Source organism: Coffea arabica, chromosome 2e, assembly GCF_036785885.1.
Source record: "Coffea arabica cultivar ET-39 chromosome 2e, Coffea Arabica ET-39 HiFi, whole genome shotgun sequence".
Classification (NCBI taxonomy): domain Eukaryota; kingdom Viridiplantae; phylum Streptophyta; class Magnoliopsida; order Gentianales; family Rubiaceae; genus Coffea; species Coffea arabica.
In genome coordinates, this window is record NC_092313.1 from 2,802,114 (window position 1) to 2,825,535 (window position 23,422).

Genomic DNA, 23,422 nt, shown 5'->3' on the forward strand with positions numbered 1-23,422 from the left:
TCCCCCTCTGGGTCAAGAAATCAAGGTGGACCATCGAATCAGAAATATTTCACCATTCAAATTATGGTTCTGGTGGGTGATAATGATATCACACCAACACAGGTATTACTTGCCCAAAACAAATCCCCCGTGGTTTTTTAGATTTTTTTTTGGGGGCCGCGCGTTGGGGAGGAGGGGGGGGGGTGTGTGTGGAACTGACCTAATATTTTGGTACGAAAAATTGCCCTATATACCTTATCGTGACATATAGACGGATAAACATATAGCTCACCTAAATCTTTTTTTTTTTCTTTAAAGATATTTAAAAAAAATGAGTTTAGATTAAAGAACAATAATGTGGTTTCATGTCATCTGAACTTTTAAGAAACTTAAAAGTAAACCGATAAGGCATCCATTTACTGTATTCAATTTTTTTTTTTTTACTTTTTAAATTTTTAAATCTCACTCTTCTTTTATTAAAAAAAAAGTTGAAAAACTTAAAAAAAATACTACAACTTAGGTATTGTAATGCGTGGTAACTGGTCCGAATCCGGCGAAAAGTAGGACAAAAATCATATCTATTTCCACTATGGTCGAGGGCATGGAATGAGTTGTAAAAGCGACAAACGGGAACAGATATTTATAAGTTCAAAGATGATCTTTCGATCGATGCAAAAGGATTATGAAGAATAAAAATAACTAAATTTTATGTATTTCCTCCCTGTGCAGGGGCCATGTGAATATGCTATAGTATTAATAAAATAAAGCCCACTGTCATTTTGCCCTATCGTGAAGAAGGAGAGCAGTTAATGAATTGATTTCGTTCGCGGGTAAAAAATAAATATATTGAATCAAAGCCCTGCCTTAGTAAATAAGATTGAGACTAGAGCAGGTAAAAAAATGCTCAAAACCCAACAACCTGTCCATTAATTTTAAATGATAGGTTGGTTCAATTGAGTTATGGATTTTATTGGGTTGGGTAAGAAAAATCCAATTTATTTATTGGGCTGGTTGAATTTTTTATTTGGACACTTAATATCCAACTTATTTAAAAGTAATTCAAAACAATAAATACAAGATTCAATATGCATATGTCCAACTACTTGCATTTGGATATGTGTTAATAATTCATTGGCCAATTTGTATTCAAAATTCTCATATATATATATATATATATATATATATATATATATATATATATGTTTTCAATCATTTTTTAAATTTTTATTTAAAAGAAAAAAGAATTTTGAAATAAAAACTCATGCTTATTTTACTTTTACAACAATAGTTATATTTGCTTAGCTTCTATAATAATTTATTATGCCTTTTAAGAGTATGTTATTTTTCTCCTTTTTTTTTAGTTTTTTGGTGGTTGTTCTCAAGTTACGACTTGCTTCTGTTTGTTAATATTTCGTTTACATAGAATAAAGTTTTAAATTTGTTCTAATTGCATTCTTTTACTTCTTTCTAACTTGTTGTATTTCATTGTTAATAATTCCTCATCAATATTATAATACAACAAATTATATGTCTCTTACTTAAATTTTCAAGCATAATATAATCTAGCATTCAATAATTTGAATACAGAGAGTATTACAACTTACAATAAAAGCATATATGAATAGTAAAAATGTTAATAAGTTGTCACAAAAATAAGTTTCAATCAATTAGTAGTATTAAAAAGTATAACGTAAACAATTTTTTTTAACTAATCTATTTAAATGTACAATTTATTATCTAAAATTCATAATAAAATATTATTCTATTTATGATGTGTTTCTAAGAAATTTAAGAAGTGAGTTTGTGTTTATGTGTGAAAATACATTTATGTATGTGAAAATGTGTATATGTTTGTGAAAAAAATCTTTTTGTATGTTAAAATATATGCAAAAAAGTTTATATATCAAAATGTATTAATTAATATGTTGGGTCATAGTTGGGTCATGGGTTTAAGATCACCCAATATGACCCAACCCAATATAACATTGGACGGGTTGGGTATAATACATTTAAGTGAAAATCCAATATCAATCCCGCCCAATTGCCAAGCATAATTGAGGCTTTAGGACTTAAAGATTTTAGGTTCAATCTTCTTTTCTTCTCCCCGTTATTTAAATTTCGCCCCACCATTATTAAAAAAAAATTAAAAAACGTTGAATCAAAGCTTGAGAGGTAAATATATATATATATATATATACGTGAACATATTGTACACTTGTCAAAGCAAAGCTTTAGAACGTATTTGAATTGCTATTTTTAGGATTTTTTATAAAAAGAAAAAAAAACATAAGGTAAAAACGTAATTATAAAATATGTTCATGAAAAATATAAAAAATTTTCTGTAAAAAATCACAATCCAAACAAGGCTTTAGTTTGGAGTCATAACGCACTCAGCAGCATCATCTGCAGCTCTCTTGAGAATTAATTCTGGTCATGTTATAAGAAAAAAAGTTTTTCCTTTTTCCCCTTAGCTCCATCCACTAGACTTTTGGTGGGGCATTTTTTATACTCCATCTTCTAATTCCGTCTCGCCATTTTTTGTTTTTCTCCTTTTGGTCGGATCTTTTAATTCCTTCACATGCTGGAAATCAGATACTGTGTACTACTTCTTAAAGACTTAATCCAAACCTTGACTGGAACTCAGGGGCCACCGCAATCGGATGCAATCCAGGGAAGAAACAGGCGGCTGTGGCGCTTTCAGTCGGAATGGATAGGGTACAAGTTCACTGGATCCAGCTGCTTCCACTATTAATTAGTAGAAAGGGATCTCGTATGAGAAAGACAAAACACGGAATTGGGGCCATTAATGCAACGTTGTACTCAATGTTGACAAAAAGTAATATCAACAGCTGAAGAAGTAGAAGAAGAAGAAGAAAAAGAAGGCTATGAAGAGGACAATCCGGTTCGAGTTTCCTGGTTACCTTCCTCTCTGGCTTTCTCCGGTTTCTGACTTTTGTTATAGGAGTGACTACTGACTAGCGGAGGAATGAGATCACTGAATATGGAAGTGGGGACGGACAACCATACCACTCCTAGTAAGCGGCACGTTGTTGAGTGCTACCCATTTTACCCATTCAGCACGTGGTTCACGCGTTTCCGCGGGAAAACCACCGGTATTAACTGTCAACCGTGTACTGAGAACCGGGTCATCTATCATGACGTGATTTCAAAAAGGCAATTTTGTTTCTTGTGTTGTGTCTCCCAAAGGCCAGAACGGAAATTAGGAAATAGAAGGACACCTCTATGCTCTGGCTAGTTGCCCTGTAGCTTTGTTGAATAGTTCGTAATCAATTATTGCCTTTCCACCAACAAAAAAAAAAAAAAAAAGAAGCAACCGCTGGTAAAAAGCCATAAGAATCATTAGTAGTACTATAAAGAGAACAACTTGGTTCTGTTTTTTTTTTTTCATACTTTAAAAGATAAATAAATTATCCGAGTATTTTACCAAGTTGTTTGTCCCCCAAAATAATGTCACAATACAATTAAGTTTTTTTAGTTCAAATGAGCTTCCATCCAAGAATATTTCATATTAATTATGAATTAATATCTATACACTGATTGTGTATATATTTTCATCATTTGACGCATGACACATAATTTATATTTGAATTTGAATTTGAAATTCAAATTTTATACATGGGTTATGCATTCAACAATGACGGTGTACACACCGTCACTGTATATAAAATTTATTTATTAATTATTTAGCTAAGATAGAGTACTCCTCAAGATTATCACTTTCTATTAATTCCAGGCTTTGTCTGAAGTTAAAAGTGATCAGTTGGCTCAATTTTCTTACATGTCAAACAGACGAGGAAAAAAAAAAAAAAAGAGGCAATAAGGAATTTGACGTCCTCACAGAAAGAAAAGGTCAAGAGATAACCACGAAAGGATCAAAGATTATAAAACTAGCGAAATGAGGGGGCCCTAATCCTTCCAGCTCAGAAGAGTCAAATCCCCTCCTCCACCTGGCTCCAGCAGCCAAGTTGCTGCGTTACATCAGAGCACGTGTCAAATACACCATGCCTCGAACCTTAATACTACTGTGAAACAAAGTACAACTTGGGGCCCGAAGACAGCTTCGAGTCGGAAGAAATCCACTTTCTTTCCTGCCTTAAAAGTTGACTGCTCCCACTTGGGCTAACTAGAAACTATCAAAATCCCGCTCCCCGGCCCCCAGCCTGGCTGGCTACTTATCACCGTTCCGCGTTCGCGTCTCTTGAGCGTTCAATCATTCACCCCACCCCCTCGAAACCCGCCAAGTTTCTATACAAACTAGCTCATCATCATCATCGTCATCAAAACAGTCATCAAATATTTCATATCATATCATACATTCCAGTCAATTCAACCATCATTTCAATTAATCTGCATTATATATATACCCTCTTTTGAGTTTCACAACACCAAGTCGTACGATTCCTTACTTCAGCCTTTAACTTTCAGTTGAATTAACTCCGCACTGTCCACTACTACTACTATTTTTTCAAGAATGAACCATTTCTCAATATGCTACTCCGACCCAATTCCTAATCCATCATCCCCTGATTTTCCAGATTCTTCATCAACTTCGGACAACGTAGTCAATGCCTGCAAAGCCAATTACTCGGACGAAGAAGTGCTCTTAGCTTCCAATAATCCCAAGAAACGTGCAGGCAGGAAAAAGTTTCGCGAAACCAGGCATCCCGTGTACAGGGGCATCAGGAGAAGGAACTCTGGCAAGTGGGTCTGTGAAGTCAGAGAACCCAACAAGAAATCAAGGATATGGCTGGGCACATTCCCCACTGCGGAAATGGCTGCTAGAGCTCATGACGTGGCGGCTATTGCCCTCAGAGGCCGCTCTGCTTGTCTGAACTTTGCTGACTCTGCTTGGAGGCTGCCCGTTCCGGAATCCCCCGAGCCTAAGCACATTCAGAAGGCTGCCGCCGAGGCCGCTGAGGCCTTTAGGCCGTCGGAGTCGTGTGATGGGGTATCATCAGTTGCCTTTGGTGATGATGCTAATAAAGAGGAATGTGGATCAGTGGCATTCCCGGAAAATGTTTTCTTCATGGATGAGGATGCGGTTTTTGGCATGCCTGGCTTGATTGCCAATATGGCAGAAGGATTGATGCTGCCTCCACCCCAATGTGGAGTTGGGGATGACCTCGAACTTGAAGCTAATGCTGATATGTTTCTATGGAGCTATTCGATTTGATTTACTGGTGATATGTAGAAGTACTCTGTAGTTGGTGGATCGTAGTAGTAGTACTTTTTGCTAGTACTAGACTACTAGCTTGCTACGAACTGCGTAGTAAATTATCTATTCCGTACTGCAGTTTTTGGGGACCTGTACGGATAGTGTGGAACGCAATGTACAAAACAAAAGTAAGAGTAGGTTGTACAGTTAGTTAAATAACTACTGCCAAGAGAGCACTTCTTGTTGTTCTATGTAAGTGTGAAAGTAATGAAAGATTACCACCATTTGCCTGATGACAGGTACTGGTGTGTGAATGAATGTTCGTGATGTGAAAGTGTGGTATTATTTCAATTGCTACAGTCAGTCAGAAAGTGTTGAATTTCGTTCTTTGTTATTCCCTAGTTATAAGGGGGGTTTCAAATTGATGAGAAACGTTAGTAGTACAATACTCATTCCAGTTCCAAAGCAAACAGACGAGAGAGAACGAGGAAAGTCGATCCTGAGGGTCTGTTTGTTTCGGATGAAAATCTTTTTCAGGAAAATATTTTTCTAATTTCTTATGTTTGGTTGCACAAAAGTTACTGAAAATATTTTACTGTGTAAAAGATTTTTACTCATCTTATGGAAAACAACTTCCCTTCCAAACTTATTGAAGTTGTTTTCCGAAATGCACGCATCCCGCCTGATAAAGGTATCTGTCAAACTTTCAAAACTTGTAGTATGTTCAAAATCAAAAAAAGGGCTTACCCTGTTCATCCTATTCTAGTAATTAATTATGTATAATAAGGACATTCTATCCAGAGAAGTTTTCTGCAATGAGAATGCAAGATATATGTCACAATAAATATTGCGTGTGATTGATATTTGACAATGAATGGCTAGCAATTTGTTTATTGCTTAAGGAGACATTTTTTATTCATATATACATTTCTCTAAGATTTTTTTAAAGTTAAACAATGAGATAAATTTTTTTATTTTGCATGGGAAGAAGTATGTGGTTATAATGTGTAGAAAGTAAAAATAGAGGTAAAAGTGAAAATATTTCAAAAGTTAAACAAACACCAGAAAATGAAGTAAGAAAATATTTTCAATAGGCTAACCAAACACCTGAAAATGATGAAAGAAAAATGATTTTCCTGAAAAATTACATCCATGGAAAATATTTTCCCAAGGAAAACATTTTACTCCCAACCAAACAGACCCTGAATGGTGGAATTTTTCATTCCAACTCCGATTCAGAATCCAGAATGCGGCCTAAACACCCCCTAAATACTGAAATCCAGGGTTTTTAGGTTTACTCACTTCAGTGAAAAAAAAAAATGCAGGATATACGATTACAATCTCAATTCCGAAACTTGATCCAAGCACCCCCTTACAGTCATAGCCATAGAGGAGCCCCTCATATTTCATACATGCATAGATACTTACCAAAATTGATTTTAAAAAATGAGAAAACAAAAGGGAGATTTACACAGTCCTGGCAATACTTCCAAAGCCCAAACTCTTCAGCCAAGACAGAGCAAACGAAATCAGTATGTGGAGATGATATCCCAATAAGATTCATAAATGTCGATCCCAGGTCAGAACTAGAAGAAGGGCTGTCTTGTATGGGCAGCTATATACCGTTCGTGCCAAATAAAGACATATTCAAGCTTCATGGAACGATGATCAATCCTTTCTATCGCTGGGAGGAGTTTGGATTTAGTGTTTCCAGTGGCAGCCCGACTATTTTCTGATCTATCCCGTATAGAAATAATTGCAATCTGGAAATGCAACTTCTGTTTTTCTTACATATACCAATGACAACAAAAGCTTGTGTAGCCCTCTTTTAGATTTCTTCTCGTACATAGCAGATGCCAGATGACTATTGCAAATGGTCGTTTTACCCAAATCCCCTGAAAACAAAACAAACAAAAAAAAGGAAAACTAATATAAGTTACAATTTTAGAATCTTTTTTCGCTGTCAGGTTCAAGATTCGAATCCTGCAGCCGATGGTTGGATTTAAAGAGTTACAGTATGTGCAAAAATATTGTGAATGCAACAAGTCGTTCGGATCAACATTCGGTTCTTACCCCGAATAAAGGACAAAAAGATTTTCAGCATTCACTAGCCAGCACTCGGTTTTAAAAGCGAGTGTGATGCATGACTAAATTAAAGGTTTCTCTGAGGCAGCAACAGTTACAAGAGGAACATAACAAAACTGCACTTTTAAATAAAGCAATTACAACCCCATTACATATCCACGTGGAAAAAAACAATGCATCTTTTACATTAATCTACTGAAATTCAAAGCAAAGAAACTTGCATCGATAAGCATTTCAGAGAATTGCTAGAATGCAAGCAAAAAAGGAAGACATCTTTGAAGGATTAAACAGAAAAACTGAGCAGGTCGTATATCGATACAATATATTAGCCACTGAGGATATGCCTTCCAATGCTCTACTTTATCTTCTTCACGAGAATCGATGTCCTGAACTCGCTGTCATCTTTAGCAAAACTCCACCAAAGGTAGGTGAGCGGAATGGTGGTGGCATGCCAAAGAGCATGGGCATCAACAAATCCCCAGTAAGGAGGGAAGTCAAATATCTCCAAAAGCATGCCAATAGCTCCACCAGCCACCACCAGCCACAACTTCCAGCGGGAAGGATGTTGACTAACACTTGCCCATACAGCCCACAACAGTAGCTGCGTAACTCCCAAGGCCACACAAACTTTCATGTTCAAGCCTGCAACAGAACGAACAGGTTAATTAGGTCTCCAGCTCATATAACAACAAAAAACTTTGATTCAACAATTTGATTTCTGCAGCTTATTCTTTTCTATCTCTTGTTAAGTGACTAGGACATACATATCCAGCTGCAGCAGTTGGTAAGGCCAAGTAAATTACCAGCATATCGTTGACGGACATTGTTAAAAATGTAAGCAAGAAGGCATATAAAGTTGCACACTATGAGATTCAGCTCCATATGAAATTGACATTAGATGACAGCAAAAATAGGCCAGAAACCTGATGCACTTATCTCATATTCAGCTACTCTAGAGCCCTGTAGGAACTTGTTAATACTATCTTTAAGGAAAAAATTGGCCTTTCATTCGAATGATTCTATTGGCACGGAGCAAAAGCAATATCCCAGATCTCCGATTTGAAGTCAAAGATAACAGTAAAGCCAAATTCTTGGTGGAAAGGCACAAGAGGAAGACAAAAATGAAAGCATGCAGACGTGCAGGTGTTAAACCTCAACAAAGCTCAATCAAACATGAGCACGCATTTAATTACCTCCTCCTCCCGATATTTAGACATCTGTTATTACGCATTGTGTTCTACTCATGCACACATAAAAAAGACAGAAAAATTTTAGTACTTGATCCAATTCAATTCATTTTGATTGTTGTCATTCCTTACTAACTCCAAATTTAGAAAATAAAATCAATAGGACAACCACGGGATATATATTTAAACCAAATTTCCAAATGTATCATTATATGCTTGAATTGGATCAAGTATGCTTGAACTGGAACTGGACAAATGTTTCCCAAGACAATATGCTTGAACTGGACAAAGTCATGTGAGATGAAAGAGCACAAGGATTATATGACACAAGTAATGTTTGTTTGGTTCAAAACATACTTGTATGAAAACTCTTTCATCAGTTCCATACGTATAGCAGAACTCTGAACTTGGTCCCCTCATGTTTCAATTGGAAGACATCTTGTCCATTGTGTTTTCAAGTACCTTTGTCCTTTTCATTACTCGCAATTGAGGTGCCTACGATTTTTATTTTGTTAAATTTTAAAGTAACTCAACACATAAAATGACACATTACAGATACAACAGGTACCCAATGTGTTAAAGGTGACAAGGAGTCAAAAACAGGGAGCAAAACTTTTATTTCTGCCTTTACTTGAAGATAAATTTATTTATGCACCCATCCTATTTGACATTGATATACCAAAAGATATCTACAAAAGGAAAAAAACATAATTATGCGGACAAAGCCATTATCCCTGAAAATGTTCACAAATGATTACATAGTTTGAAAATGAAAACCGACAACTTCAAGTCGAGCTCCGTTTATTAATATGAAAATGAGATGTTTATCATGGTACTTGAATATATTCTGTGGCTCTATAAGTGGTTTGCACATGCTCCAGAATGCCCAACGAATCTGGTAATTTTCCAGTATGTTTTTGATGGTTTGATTACAATACTTTGCATGGACATTCCAAGGACTTGAAGAATATTACTCTCTGATCTGTGATTATCTGTAGTTAACAGCTTAAAAATAACACCCCCCATCATGTTTTATTTTGTCCTCACCTTTAGGACTATGCTTAAACAGGACCAACAATGGAAAAGCAAGTAGATAATGATAAGTCCATGAAGGATATCCAAAATGCAGTTTAACATGTTTTGGTTGTTACCACCATATTACATAGAATGAAAGGCAAGATGGCATTTTTGTAATTTGTAGTTCAGGTGAAGCTTGCTGAAAGTGCACTTACCATAGTCAAGCTGATAAATGTTCAAATACAAGATATGGGTTGTCAGAAAAGCAATAACAGGTGCAGCAACCATCACCCTGGCAGCCTCATCTCTGATATTGAAAACTCGCAATATAGCCAAAAGAAGAGAATATCCAAGTAATGCCACAGCAGATGAGTAGTCCAGCTTCTCTGTTAACTCCACATCACTGCAAACAATTACAGATGATTGACACCCCAAAATCCAAAGGTTAGCAATAGAAGACAAGAAGTTAAATGGATATTACATGCTGATAGACCAAATACCCACAAACAACGTCACCCTGGTCTAAAGATAGATGTTTTCTTGAGCCATTGCTCGAAGAAAAAGGAGATTTTGAACATGTGGAGTATAACAGTACAGGTATATAGAAGGATGAGAAAGAGCATCAAAAATTGCGAGGTATTACTAGAAAAGTTTCTGTTCTTTTCATGATGTTCTTTCTTCTTTTATCATTTGCTTGTAAAGCAAGGCTGTTCAAATGTACCACGTGGGCCCAAGAGGGGAGGGAGGGGCTAGGGGGCTACAATCTGCTAAAACACATGATCCATCACAAGGTCTCTGTTTGTCCCTCTTTAGAGTTGAGCTGGATAACGAAGATATGGTATTAGCAACAGAACATGGACAGGAGAAATATTTGTCCCAAGTATCACTGAAGTTGATTTTGGTCCCTCTAGTATTAAGAAGGCCACAAGACATTCTATCCACACTGTTACAACAAAAGCAAAAGCAGTCTTTCCTTGAAATTGGGCCTAAACCCAGATCATCCACCATATACAATACCAAATCATCTGAAATTAGCACATCTCACATCACAGAATGAAGCAAAAGAGAGACAATGCTCACCGACTGTGAAAAACAGCATTCCAGAACCAGGAGTTCATTGCCAACATTGCGTAGATATGCCACAAGCCAGTGTACTCATAGTATGTCTTTTTGCTTGGGCTAAAAGGTAGCTTGTAATTTACAAGGATGAAAAATGAAACCCAGCCATGGAACTGTATTGCAAGATTAAGGACAGATAATGCCACAGAAACAGGTTCCTGAGAAATAGAAGATCATGATTTGAGATGCACAAAGCATTGAGCAAAAACCAATACAAGGAATGATTACTAGCTTTTGATCAACAATGAAAATTAGTTTCCTTGGAATATCAGTTACAAACCTGGATTCCGTACACACGACGGAAAGGCCATTTCCCATGATATTTCACGGGCTTGTAACCAAGCTCTTTCCTTTCTTCTTCTCTGGCAAGCATGCATTGGTATCTGCAGTCACTTTGGCAGTCCCATCTTTTCCACCTTAAATAAAGTGGCTCCTGGAGATACCATGGACCATCAATGGAGTTACCATTGGAAAAATTACAGTGCTGAAAGCATTTTCCACCCACGCATCCAGTCTTCTCACATTGTTCAACACAAGCTCTGGCAGGGCAGCAAATTGAGTGTGCCAAATTGCATAAGTTCCAAGAAGACAATAATTAGTGTGAGAAAATAAATGTACAAATGAATTCTCAATTTTATAGAGGCCAGCCCAAAACGTTATATCCAACTATCAGTAGACCCAACACTTCAATCTTTGCGTACAACAAAGCGTATCAACATCATTTAACCAATTTAATTGAAGATAAATACTCCTTTTTACATGACTTCCATTTCAAAGCTAAGTTTTATACCCAGAGTTTTGCCAAACACATTTTATTGACCCGTTTCAGTATTCTCCCTAGCTCATTTACTGAATAATATTGAGCTAAAAATGAGTAAAATAGAAACAGAAAGATTTTATATCAATCAAGGGTCCAGATGCAGTTACACAATTTTATAGTGATTGGGACAACATATCCGTGCTTAACTCACGAAGTTGGAGCTGTATGAAAGGATGTCCCTGCATTATCAGGCATTCATCTACTTTTCTATGACCAAGAAAATTTCAGGCCAGCATATCGTCAGAAAATATGAGCTGAAAGAGAATGAAGTGGCATACAAGAATACATCAACCAACAACAATTTCAGGGTCTACAGCTTCAAATGAAACTCTGAAACCAAAATTTTACTATGATTATCAACTCTGCAAGACTCCTTCCCAAAATATACACTACCACCTAATCCAATCTTAATATAGCTCGTCATAGTAAAACATATTCCAGCTCCACTGTACCCTCAAATTATTTCATAAAATGTGCAAACCGGGAAAGTCTAGCCATGTAAATCGATCATCCACAACAAAGTATAACAAATCAGCCAAAAGATTTCAACTGTTGAAAGCAACTGAACATTCATCTTAGGCTATGTTTGCTTCTCCATCAGAATTGGAGCTGGTATTTATGTAGTTTGGAGTTGTACAATGCCAAATTTCTGAGTCCAACCCTAACAGCTAATTACAGACCTGAGAGATTTCATGGGTCAGAACAAAGACTGAGAGCCCAACTTTTCTGGGTCACTCACTGGAGGCAGAAATCACATCTTCCAGAGAAACCAGATAGAAGTCCAGAGTATATAAATCGTAGAACTTATGGCAACAAGAGCTACTTCTTGAGCTCAGTTTGCCCAGAAATTTCTATGCCTCTCGAGGCAGACAAACTCTTTCCAACAAAAATTTAACCAAGAAGAATGCAAAAACAAAAGCACGAATCATTTCTAAGCAAACTTCCAAGCTCATGCCAAATAACTGATATCTAAACCAAAATTTGAACCTTGAGAAACACAGAGTTGGGGGGGGGGGTGGTGGTGGGGGAGGGAATATGTGATTTAGTTGAAGGAAAAGATTGGGGGAGCAGTATAGAGACGAAAAAAAAGGTTAGCTGAGAATTATACCCGTAAATCGGATCAGCATCCCCGGCGCTAGCGTCGGTAACTCCAAGAATGGAGGAAAAAGACAAAAATAATAAGACAGGCAAGCGACGACATCGTATCGATGCCATCATCGCCTCTGACTGGCGACTGGTCCGGGAAGATATATAGTGACTCACTAGAAAGTCAAAAGCGAAGCAGGAAAAGAGAATTCCACAGATGAATGGATGGGACTCGGGAGTGGAAGATTTGCATGTGGGATTGTATTGGATTGATTGATTGATTGGACGAACGAATGAATAAGCAGCAGCAGCAGCAGCAGCTCCAGCCAAAGATGATATGACAACTTATATTATTAGACGCTGATGATTGTACTAGCCCATCGAATCAAAGCAACAGGGAACACCACAAAAGGGTTCGAGTTTCTTGAGGTTCTGATGAATGATTCAATCAAATCAAATCAGTTAAAAGTGCAATCAAAGTTGGGGCGGACTACTACGAGAGATGGGATGGAGCAATAGCTTCTTAACTAAAAACAGGGAGGGTAGACCAGAATCTCGTGAGGAGCACTACACGGGCCGGGTCACCAGTCGACACGTGGACTCCCCTTCGCCAGTAAGTAGTGGTAGTAATATGGCGCCTCCCATTGAAGCTCGGTAAGAATCAAACCACATGTCACCCTCCTCTACGGCTCTACTCATTTAATAACCTCCCCATCCAATGATTGTGGATTTCGGTTTTCTGTTCTTTTTAGCTTGACTAGTAAATAACCACCACTAATCCACCAACTTAGAGAAACCACTCATGTGTACTTTTTTTTTTTTTTTTTTTGGAAAAAATCATGTGTACTCAATACAATATAACAAACCACCCATATTAGTTGTATCAAGTAATTTATTCCACCAAGGTTGAGGCTGGGCCCTTGTTTGATAATTCAATACGGTCCATAAATTTAACGAATTAAGATCTTGTTATATTCAGATGCGTTTAAATAATCAAAATAAAATATTTGAATTGATTAAGTGATATTGAATTTTTTAGATAAAATTTATTCAAAAAAAACTAAGCGATAAGCTATTGATTTAGTATCATTTAGTGTAATATATACTCAAATGCATCAAATTAAATACCTAACATTTCGTTGATTTAATGAATTCAAATGCCAGACTCCAGAATTCAGTTTTCACTTGCAAATCTTAATTTTAGTCAATTTTTTTGTTATTATTTATACCATCAGTTTTGGTGTTTGGTCCTTTCATTGTAATATGTTACTATTAATTCTATTATTATGGGTTTTTTTTTTGGGTACTTTTAATGAGATATAAAAAACATATTCGGTGATTTTTCAAAGGATTCTTTTTAAATATTTGTAACCCAAAATTTAAGCACCTTTGACTTCAAATTAAAGTGGATGCTCATCCAATTTCATAATTGTTCTAGTAATGCACTGACATGTACATTGTTTATGCAAAATTTCCCACAAATAAGTACCAATGTGTTACATTCAAGTATTGCTAGTGTGTAGGAAATTCTTTGAATGCAGTAAAGTACAATTAAAATGTTATAGACGTCAAAAAAAATAAACATGTTAAAAAAAAACAATTTAAGGTTTACGTTCGAGTGTGTTCAAATAGAGTATTTTTTTTAAAAATTTAAAATAATATATTATAATAATTTTATAATCTAATATATGTAAAATAAAAAATAGTTATGAAACATATTTATCATGTAACTAAGGATTAACAGGGTATTCAAACACAAATAGAAAAAATAAGAAATGAAACTTCACAATGTGATACATAAAAGTAGCCATCTTCTCTTTTCTAAAATATAAAGTAAAAATATGCAGATTTAGTATATAAAAGCGGTGTGGGGTTAAAAGTGGGCTTGAACTTGCTTGCAAATATTTCACTAAACCACCAAAAAAAAACTTAAAACAAAATATTAAACTGGGTTCTAACGTGGAACGACTTTTTGTCGACCCTAATCTAAATAGTAATTTCCTTTTTGAACAAAATAAAATTTTGACACCACGCAAAAAAAAAAAAAAAACCCGCGATAACAATTTACTGCCTGATTAAAATACTCTGGACTAAGGCTGTAACGGTAACGGTAACCGTAACCACTGACCCTTGGGTCTTCTTGCGACTCCGCAGTCCACACATACAACTATACCGAGAGAAAGGGAAGCGGAAAGTAAAAGATCGACCATGGCAATTCCGGCAGCTGCTTCTCCCTTAATCCACCTCATGACTGCCGCAAATTACAACAAAAACATCCCCAGACGAAGGCTACGAGCATTAACTAGTGGTAGTGATTGTCATGTTCTCGGGGAAAAGCTATCTGTATCACCGTTATCCTCGTCATCACTTTCTTGTTGGCGTCAACAATCAGGAAGAAGCTTATCGGGCCGACAATTTTTAAAGTCGGTAATCACTTCGGCATACGTTTCCGGCCCGGCTTCCGTGTCTTCCGAGAACAGCGAATATAAGGTGGAAGAGGAGGAGGCTTCGGAGCCAGCTCAGCCGGCCTATCTCGTCAGCTGGGGCCTGCTTTGGAGATTGGTTTCCCGGCATAAGCTGAGGTTGGCGGCTTCCCTTCTTACTCTTGTTGGTTGCACCACTTGCACTCTCGCTATGCCCATATATTCCGGTATGCTACCTATGATTATTCTCTTCATTCCTCACCTCACTCAATCTTTAATTTCCCAACATACTACTGTCACTTTTACATGATGATGGTGTGGCAATTGTCGTTTTAATTTAGGCTGTACTACTTAGGTAAACCCAGTTTAGTTTCTTCCCTGATCATGCTCTTGGAATTCAGCCATGCCCAGGATAACACAGCTAGTTGTAGTCGGGGCTTTATCTAATTAACTTCCTTTCATTTATGATTAGTAGCTTGTAACTTTTAAGAAATGAATGGGACCAACTCTGATAAGTGGACTTGCTCACAAGAAATTCTATTCTTCAATCTCGAGAGGTAGTATTTCTTGATTCCCATATACTGGCATACCATTAATCCATTATCAATCTCGGTAAAGAGTTTCAGTTTGAATCATACAAGAATCCTGAGCATAATAATGTTGATCAACGATTATTATATAAGAAATGAGAGTCTTGTTCCAGGAAGATTTTTCGAAGTGCTTGTCGGAAGGAGACAAGAGCCTCTGTGGCAGCTGCTTAGCAAAGTTGGAATTCTGTACACACTAGAGCCAATTTTCTCGGTTATTTTCATTGTAAACATGAATTCCATGTGGGAGAAGGTTATGTCTAGCTTAAGAGCTCAGATATTTCAGCGAGTACTGATTCAGAAGGTAAATTCATGGTCTTACTTATCTATGTTTTGGAGTACTGTCAACATCATCTTAAGCTTAATTGTATATTGTCATGCACTCAACGAATTATGCGTGATGTTAAACGGAAAATAATAGTTCCTGAATGTTGGTTTGTCAGTTACGCAGCATTCAAGACTTAGATTACAATTCGCATGATAGTCTGATGGCCTTCTTCTGTTCCAGAAACTTTGATTATGTTTAATAGTCTTTATATTCTTTTTAAACAAAAAACAAAGCAACATTTATTACTGAAGGTAAAATGCGAAATCTTGAGCAAGACCATTATTATAGATTAGTTAATCTTTTATTGACAATTTCAATTTCTCTTCATTTCCAGGTGGAGTTTTTTGACCATTACAAGGTAAGCAAATGAAATCCTCTGAAACTGTCATTTTTGGCTGGCAAATATTACCTTTTGCCTTAACCAAAATTTTAGGCATTCATCCCGTCGAGAAGTGTGTTTTGTTTTCTCAATTTCATCATGTTTTTATATCAAGTTAATTTTTCCACCTGTGGCAATTGCATGTAATCCAGCTCAATAGCCTTCTTTTCATTCTGTGGTAACTGCTATTTCATCGGTCTTTATACATCCTGGTCTGCCAGTTTTCTAATTCATAATTCTCTTTTTGAGACCTGTAGGTGGGTGAACTAACTTCTTTGCTGACATCCGATTTGGGTTCACTAAAAAATATCGTAAGTGAAAATGTATCAAGAGATCGTGGTTTAAGAGCCCTATCTGAGGCAAGCTACTCTACATTATGTAAATGTGAGCTTTACATTATTTCTGTTTGCATAGTTCCGCTGCTTTGTTCCTGAAGAGATCTGCTTTAGTTATGTTTTATTTACTTTCTTGTGTAATAGAGAAAAAAGTCTTTTAGTTCTTGATGTTTATTATAACATGTTTTTTTTGGGTAAGGGTACTTTTGTTAGCTGGAAAAGGCTGAGTTTCCTTCTGCTTCCGGAGTTTTCTTAGCAATCGTTTATGTATCTGGACCTTTCTCTTTTCTTTGCAGGTTGCTGGAACCATCTGCCTACTGTTTGCTCTGTCCCCTCAACTTGCACCAATCCTTGGCTTTCTAATCATTTTTGTTTCTACTTTCATTGGTAAAACTTATATAAAGTAGTGGTTGCTTCTGCATAGTTGTTTTTCTGAAAATCTTGTGCAGTTGTTGATTTTTGTCTTCCTTAAAATTCCTTGATCCTTAGGCTTCTAGATTCTCTTTACATTAGTTTTTGTTTGGAGCAGAAATTAACATAAACAACATTTATGGTTTATTGCAAACATATTCTGGGTGGCAGCACTCGACAAATCTTATAACTGAAGCAGTTCATGATGGTTTGCCATTAACATGAGTGTATGGTGAATGGATGACAATTTACTTTTATCCATACATGATAATAAGTTTGCATGTTAATCCAGTCTAGAAATGGTCCCTGACATGCTATATTTCATCTCCAAAGAAAGAGGAAACTTGTTAGAAGTTCTTGACAGTAATATTCTTTTCATGTTTTCTGGCCTGTAAGATGCTGTTGTTGTCTTTTAGCTGTGTACAAGAGGACAACTGTCAATGTTTTCAAAGCTCATGCTTTGGCTCAAGCATCTATAGCTGATTGTGTGACTGAAACATTTTCAGCTATTCGTACTGTAAGTTGGCATATAGCTTTCTGAAATTATATTCAGACTGTTGCAGATTTTGTACTTCTGTATCCCCTTCTGAAGCATTCATGAGTCAGTCACTGGTTTTAGTAGCTTACAAACCATATTTGGATCACTACATCATTATCTGTCCTATCCTTTTTAAGAGCACATGATATTCGCACGATATTTTCTCGTGCCTCACATTGATTTTGCTTTTAACTTTCTTCATCTGTTTTATGAAATTTAGACTGGGTAGGTCACAGTTTTCAAATGATTCTTTCATTGAACGCATGTTTGCATTTGGGTTTTACAGGTAAGGTCATTTGGTGGGGAAAAACGTCAAATGTCCTTTTTTGGGCGCCAGGTTATTTTTTTTCATTGTATTGGGTCATGTTTTCCATCTTATATCCAAGAAATTCTGTTCTGCTGATGTTACCTGGCCCTCTATGGACATAACATATGTTTCTAGTTGTGCAGGTTCTTGAGTATGAGAGTAGTGGCATAAAGCTTGGGACTTTTAAATCCATTAACGAATCACTGACTAGAATTGCAGTTTATGTCTCTTTGGTAACCTTATATTGTCTCGGAGGAAGCAAAGTAAAAGCTGTAAGCATTTTGAGCTTTTGTACTCTCAATATGTATGTCAGTGGAAGTATCTTTATGCTTGAATTTATGTCCATAACCTGAAAGTGTAGATGTACATATGCTCTGTGCAATGGTCTCTAAAAGTAAAAGTTTGCAATGTGGATTGTGGCCATGTCTGACATTCTGTAGGCTATTTAGTGATTTCATTTTTCTTAGGAGCTGAGCATTCAAAAATGTCTGCTTTCTATTAGGGCGAAATGACTGTGGGGACTGTGGCTTCTTTCATTGGATACACTTTCATCTTGACTTTCGCTGTAAGTACTCTTTATCCACGTCTTTTCTGATGTTAAAGACACTTGATAAGATATTTAATGTTTTGTTCTTTAAGGTTCAAGGGCTAGTGAACACGTTTGGAGATCTGCGTGGAGCCTTCGCTGCTACAGATAGGATCAACTCAGTTTTATCTGGTGCTGAAATTGACGAGGCCCTTGCCTATGGTTTAAATAAAGACATCAAGCTAAAGAAGATGCCTGATAAAGAATTTGGTATTTTCTTAGTAAATGGTTTTGAAAGTCAAACACAATCTTTAGATATGCCATACACAACCTCTTTGAAATCAGCTAGCAGCGTCCGCAGCCTTGCAGGGTCTGGTGATATTTGTCTTGAAGGTATGTGCTGTATGGTATCTAGCCTTCTGCATGCAAGGGTAGATATGTTTCATGCTAAAGGAGTGAAGTCTTTATTGATCATTATCACTTCCGGAATCAGGTGTTAGGGTCAATTCTCATTCTCAATAAATAAGCGAATTTCATGACTGCGCTTAGTGTTGTGATTTACTGGTAAGATGAAACCGAATTTTTTTAAAAAAATTTTCTTTCTTGTTAAACTGAGTTTAACATACTGAGTATATTGTGCATACCTGAATTTTAGTTTTCTTCTGCCCATTTTTCATCTGCTTTTTGAAATGTTAGTTATCACAAACCTCTTCCTGCGGTTAAAGATGCATAATTTAGGAGTTGTATCACTCAGAAATCATGCCAATGTTCATATAACTGAGAATTTATACCAATGTTCATACAACTGGTCATTCTTATATTGTGCTTTGCAACAGATGTGCATTTCTCATATCCATTAAGGCCTGATGTTGAAGTCCTAAATGGTCTTAATCTTTGTTTAAGACATGGAACTGTTACTGCACTAGTGGGCTCGAGTGGCGCAGGGAAAAGTACAATAGTACAATTATTGGCACGTTTCTATGAGGTCTGCTGTTCAATGTTTCATGTACTTATGGTAGTAAGTTCCCTGTGACAGATCATTGAATTAAGAATTTGATAAAACAAATATCTGGATTTTGCAGCCAAGCAGAGGCCGCATAACTGTTGCTGGAGAGGATTTGAGGACATTTGATAAAAGAGAATGGGCTCGAGTTATCTCCATTGTAAATCAAGTATGTTTCTAATTTTTGGGAATCAACTTTTTTATGTCTAATTTTCTGTTTAATCAGCATAGAGCATTATTGGTACAGTGACCCTTGATAGCAGCAACTTATGACTCTTGAGAGGTCCAAGTGGGTCATTGAATTGTCATGCTCTTGTTTAACCCTTAATTAATGTCATAAAGGTTTGGGTCCAAAAACAGGTTGGTGACATTTTAGCGATAACTTTTGATTGGTTCTTGCGATAAGTTGAATCAGATTGAATGTTACATCTAACTCGGACTCATAAGCATTTCGTACTTATGCAGTTATCTCTTGTTATATTTTTGTACCCAATTTTCTACAGGAGCCTGTCCTTTTTTCCGTGTCTGTTGGTGAAAATATTGCTTATGGCCTCCCAGATGATTATGTATCAAAGGATGATGTGATAAAGGCAGCCAAAGCTGCAAATGCTCATGATTTTATAATTTCATTGCCACAGGTTGTCATTTCGAATATGCTTGTTATCTATATAATTTTGCACAGTTTGTTTAGGTATTAAATATTCATGCAATGGACAGGGTTACGACACTCTAGTTGGTGAGCGTGGGGGTCTGCTAAGTGGAGGGCAGAGGCAGGTAATTAAAAGATGGTTTGGTGTATGCTTATGGTTTGAGAGTTGTTTTACTGAATACCCCTCACCAAATTTGCAGAGAATTGCCATTGCAAGGGCTCTCCTTAAGAATGCCCCAGTCCTTATCCTTGATGAGGTATGCTTCTAGGCCAATCCCTAATGCATTGTGTGTTGTGTTTTACTTAAGGTATAGAAAACAGATACTCATCCCCCAAGGCCAGTTAACAAACTAATATTGGGACGTCTAAGGGTCTGTATGCCCAAAAGAGAAAGTTGATCCACCATAACTTGGGATCTCAGGGGCTTAATATGCAGGAGCAGACTCAATTTTTGTATATTTGAGAAACCATATGCTAGGATTCCCAGGGCCTCACAGTCAAAAGAACCTTATCCATTGGTTTGCTATTGCTCAGAATGGTAAAGGGCTCTTTCATTTTGATTGGGAAGTAACTTGGCCTGGATTGTTAGATACATTGCATTATCAGCTGCTTTCAGCTTTAAAGATAGACAGTTTTACTCTGAACTATTAACTCTACCTTGTGCTGAATAAATCAGTTTATGCTTATGCACTGCAGGCTACTAGTGCTTTAGACACAGTTAGTGAGCGCCTCGTCCAGAGTGCTCTGAACCGTCTGATGAAGGGAAGAACAACGCTGGTTATTGCTCACAGGTTGAGCACAGTTCAGAATGCAAACCAAATTGCCCTCTGTTCTAATGGGAAGATTGCGGAGTTAGGGACGCATTCGGAGCTGTTAAGTAGGAGAGGCCAATATGCTTCTCTTGTTGGCACCCAGAGACTTGCATTTGAATGATAGTGAAATAGCAAGAATCAAACCCTTGCCATCTCAAACTGCAGAGCCCGTGATTATGTGAGTCTTTGGAAGAACCTTCAAAAATATATTCTTTTTCCTTTAGGCTTTAACAAGCACACTCTTCTGGGGGTTTTGGTTTTTTGGTTGGGGGGGTTGTGTGATTTAAAGGATGAGAATGTAAGTGAGAAGTTCCGGGTTCAAGCCTTTCCACTTGCATTACTTTAAATATAAAAAAAAAAAAGCACTCTCTTCTAAAAGCACTTAATTGCTTTGGTTAATGGGAATTTGTTCTGCTATCTTTAACCATTGGTTGCATCTTATCAAGCAGAGGATGAGTTAAAGATTAGAATAGCTATGTGAAATAAAATTCACAAGCACGGTCAATATAGAATTCATTCCATGCTCGATGCAGTAATGATATATGGATTTTTTTTCCCGGCGGCAACTTGTCAGTTCTGTGCACAATTACGTCTAATTACTACTTTCGATATTGGACAGCTAATATTCACAATCTTGCTTTATTTATAATAGCTGTTTGGAGATTTTGGATGACAAGAGGATTTTGATGCCTACATAAACGAGTATAGCTAATGCCCATGAATTTGGTTGGTGGGCAATTGAAATATGAATATTTTATCACTTCAGATCAAGTCTGAATACTTTGCTCGACACAGCTGCGACCATTCTAAAATTGGGCCAAAACAAAAACAAAAACCTTTCTGCAAGTCATCCTGCATTGTTTCTCCGGCAAAGCTACAATAATGTTTTGATCTTAGGCGAATAGGTGGAGAGCCTTATTTGTGTTGATTATTGTTTATTTAGTGGAAACTGAGATGATAGCGTTCAACTCGGCAAAGCATTCAGTCGGAAGGCCAAGGAATGAATTCATAAAGAAGTCGTCAATCGGTTGAACCATGGCCACTCCAACTAGCCGGCATCTTCCTCCTCCGTTTAAGCGCTCACCTCTTCCACTTCTGATTGTTCCTTCTGACTCTTCAGATGTTAACACAGTCCCTACCAGCAAAGGTGGAGCTCTATAAAGCTTCCCAACTGAAAACCAGAAGCTAGCTTTGAACTCAAGCTCCACCTTCAGAAGAACAGCACCAAGTAATTCTCAGGAAACTACCGAATTATAATACAAAAAAGGAAAGCAATAGAAGCAGAGGGTCATAGAAGACTACCTTGCCCGTTTCTTGATTGATGCTTCCCCGTAATATCTCTGGAGCAATATCAATCCTGAGAAAAGGTGGCAATGGCAGTCCCATGAATCTAGTTGTTGCAGTTGTGAGTGGTGGAATATAGAGGGTATTCAAGTCGAAGTCAACAAAAATGTCTCCATCGGATTCATTGGAGTCGGTATTTCTATTTGTGCCCATCCCACTACCGCTGCCCCGCTCCGCGTTGTACTCGAAGTCGGGATATACGGAGATACCGAGTTTGCAAGATGCCAGCGTCTCAAATTTGATGTTATACACGTCCCTTCTTGGTACTTTTGATTCAGTGAGCTGGGGGGCAGGAATTGGTTGTTGTCTATCTAGGTTCTTTTGGGAGGCGACCACAGTTGTCTTGTGTATTCTAGATTTTGGTAGAACTAAGGATGAACTTGAATAATTAGGCTTATGTCGTGGGGAAGTTCTGCATGTAAGTTGAGGACCTGAGGGGTGAATTTGACACTCCATTTGTTTGAACCCTGGTAGATTGTTGAGCTCTATAGAGCGGATGGTGATGGCGATGAAGAAATTACTCTACAGAGCGGAAAGGGAGTTCATGTGTAAAGCTTATTTTCTTCTTCTTCCTTTTTTTTTTATAAATGATATGATTCCAGAAAATTAAGAAACAATTCTGGGGCCGAGGACTTGATGGAAGCGCAAGGACACCAGCAATGCACGAGGCTGATTCTAGTCCACTGACTTGGGAGGAGATCTTATCTTTCCGCTTCCGCCCCAAAGAAACGGCAAAGGCAGGAGTGGGACCTTCTTGTTTATTTGAGGTGAAAATCAACCGCTCAGATTCCAGTTTTCAGGAAAAGAACAAGAAATTCTGAACCCTTTAATTCTACGTCGCGACACCGGCCCCGTGAATGCTTGAAACTTCAATTAGTCCTTGCTCCTTCAACAGATAGTACATAACAGAGAGCAAGCAAATGAGGAATGTCTCATTGCTGCTTGTACCTGTCCTGTCCAGCGTAAGCAAATCAGGAATTTCTCGTTGCTGCCTACGCTTTCTGGTCGAAATCATTTATTTAACGACATTGCGGGTTTTTTCCATCATAGTTTTCTTGCTCTGTCTCCCAGAATGGACCCAGTACTGGTTTTGTAGTGGATGGTGGATGGCTTGTATATTGTCTTTTTCTAGGGCGAAAGAGTGCGAGACTGATATTAGATCCAGGGTATGGGAGAGGATCAGAGGAAGAAGAAGGCACAGGAGCTTTCATGTCTCAAATCTCTATTCTCTGACCCTACGAGCACTTCAGTATTCTGAAGAAATCCCACTTGACTCACTGGTCCGGCACCAGTAGGCAGCCCTCATTAGTT

The 23,422-nt window shown here is 37.3% G+C and overlaps 4 protein-coding genes across 8 annotated transcripts; 2 read left to right on the forward strand and 2 right to left on the reverse strand.

Annotated features, from left to right (window-relative positions):
• Positions 1-4,278: 4,278 nt before the first annotated feature.
• On the forward strand, positions 4,279-5,489 carry LOC113729370 (dehydration-responsive element-binding protein 1B). The gene has a single exon (XM_027253674.2). It carries the CDS (start codon positions 4,472-4,474, stop codon positions 5,171-5,173), a length of 702 nt encoding a protein of 233 aa, XP_027109475.1. The 5' UTR covers positions 4,279-4,471; the 3' UTR covers positions 5,174-5,489.
• A 1,859-nt stretch (positions 5,490-7,348) lies between these two features.
• On the reverse strand, positions 7,349-13,124 carry LOC113730110 (uncharacterized). The gene is made up of 5 exons (XM_027254596.2): positions 12,492-13,124; positions 10,844-11,102; positions 10,525-10,721; positions 9,660-9,847; positions 7,349-7,882 (listed from the first exon to the last, which is right to left on the reverse strand). The coding sequence occupies exons 1-5, from the start codon at positions 12,599-12,601 to the stop codon at positions 7,596-7,598; spliced, it is 1,041 nt and encodes a 346-aa protein (XP_027110397.1). The 5' UTR covers positions 12,602-13,124; the 3' UTR covers positions 7,349-7,595.
• Positions 13,125-14,565: 1,441 nt separating this feature from the next.
• LOC113730111 (ABC transporter B family member 28-like) lies at positions 14,566-22,699 on the forward strand. 5 transcript variants are annotated; one of them, XR_011840063.1, is made up of 17 exons: positions 14,566-15,119; positions 15,596-15,783; positions 16,142-16,165; positions 16,444-16,545; positions 16,818-16,908; positions 17,349-17,449; positions 17,757-17,807; positions 17,921-18,049; positions 18,280-18,342; positions 18,417-18,696; positions 19,140-19,288; positions 19,386-19,475; positions 19,810-19,944; positions 20,024-20,080; positions 20,156-20,212; positions 20,652-20,945; positions 21,420-22,699. XR_011840063.1 is itself a non-coding variant. In XM_072078133.1 (17 exons), exons 2-17 carry the CDS (start codon positions 15,389-15,391, stop codon positions 20,886-20,888), a joined length of 1,815 nt encoding a protein of 604 aa, XP_071934234.1. In that variant the 5' UTR covers positions 14,993-15,119; positions 15,368-15,388; the 3' UTR covers positions 20,889-21,191. The 5 variants fall into 5 exon arrangements, 4 of the variants coding, with proteins under 4 accessions (XP_027110398.1, XP_027110400.1, XP_071934234.1 ...); XM_072078133.1 differs by lacking the exon at positions 21,420-22,699 and adding an exon at positions 15,368-15,449 and having other exon boundaries at positions 14,993-15,119; positions 20,652-21,191; XM_072078132.1 differs by lacking the exon at positions 21,420-22,699 and adding an exon at positions 15,365-15,449 and having other exon boundaries at positions 14,994-15,119; positions 20,652-21,191.
• Positions 21,391-22,567, reverse strand: LOC113730112 (uncharacterized). The gene is made up of 2 exons (XM_027254601.2): positions 22,070-22,567; positions 21,391-21,975 (listed from the first exon to the last, which is right to left on the reverse strand). The coding sequence occupies exons 1-2, from the start codon at positions 22,565-22,567 to the stop codon at positions 21,703-21,705; spliced, it is 771 nt and encodes a 256-aa protein (XP_027110402.1). The 3' UTR covers positions 21,391-21,702.
• Positions 22,700-23,422: the final 723 nt, after the last annotated feature.

Coding starts and splice junctions, on each gene's coding strand:
- LOC113729370 (XM_027253674.2), top strand. CDS start 4,472: ATGAACCATTTCTCAATATGCTACTCCGACCCAATTCCTAATCCATCA.
- LOC113730110 (XM_027254596.2), bottom strand. CDS start 12,601: ATGATGGCATCGATACGATGTCGTCGCTTGCCTGTCTTATTATTTTTG. Junction 10,722..10,843: donor GTCGTGTGTACGGAATCCAG/GTTTGTAACTGA, acceptor TCTATTTCTCAG/GAACCTGTTTCTGTGGCATT. Junction 9,848..10,524: donor AATGCTGTTTTTCACAGTCG/GTGAGCATTGTC, acceptor AATTGTTTGCAG/TGATGTGGAGTTAACAGAGA.
- LOC113730111 (XM_027254597.2), top strand. CDS start 14,678: ATGGCAATTCCGGCAGCTGCTTCTCCCTTAATCCACCTCATGACTGCC. Junction 16,909..17,348: donor TTTTGTTTCTACTTTCATTG/GTAAAACTTATA, acceptor GTTGTCTTTTAG/CTGTGTACAAGAGGACAACT. Junction 19,476..19,809: donor TTATCTCCATTGTAAATCAA/GTATGTTTCTAA, acceptor AATTTTCTACAG/GAGCCTGTCCTTTTTTCCGT.
- LOC113730112 (XM_027254601.2), bottom strand. CDS start 22,567: ATGGAGTGTCAAATTCACCCCTCAGGTCCTCAACTTACATGCAGAACT. Junction 21,976..22,069: donor TCAATCAAGAAACGGGCAAG/GTAGTCTTCTAT, acceptor GTTCTTCTGAAG/GTGGAGCTTGAGTTCAAAGC.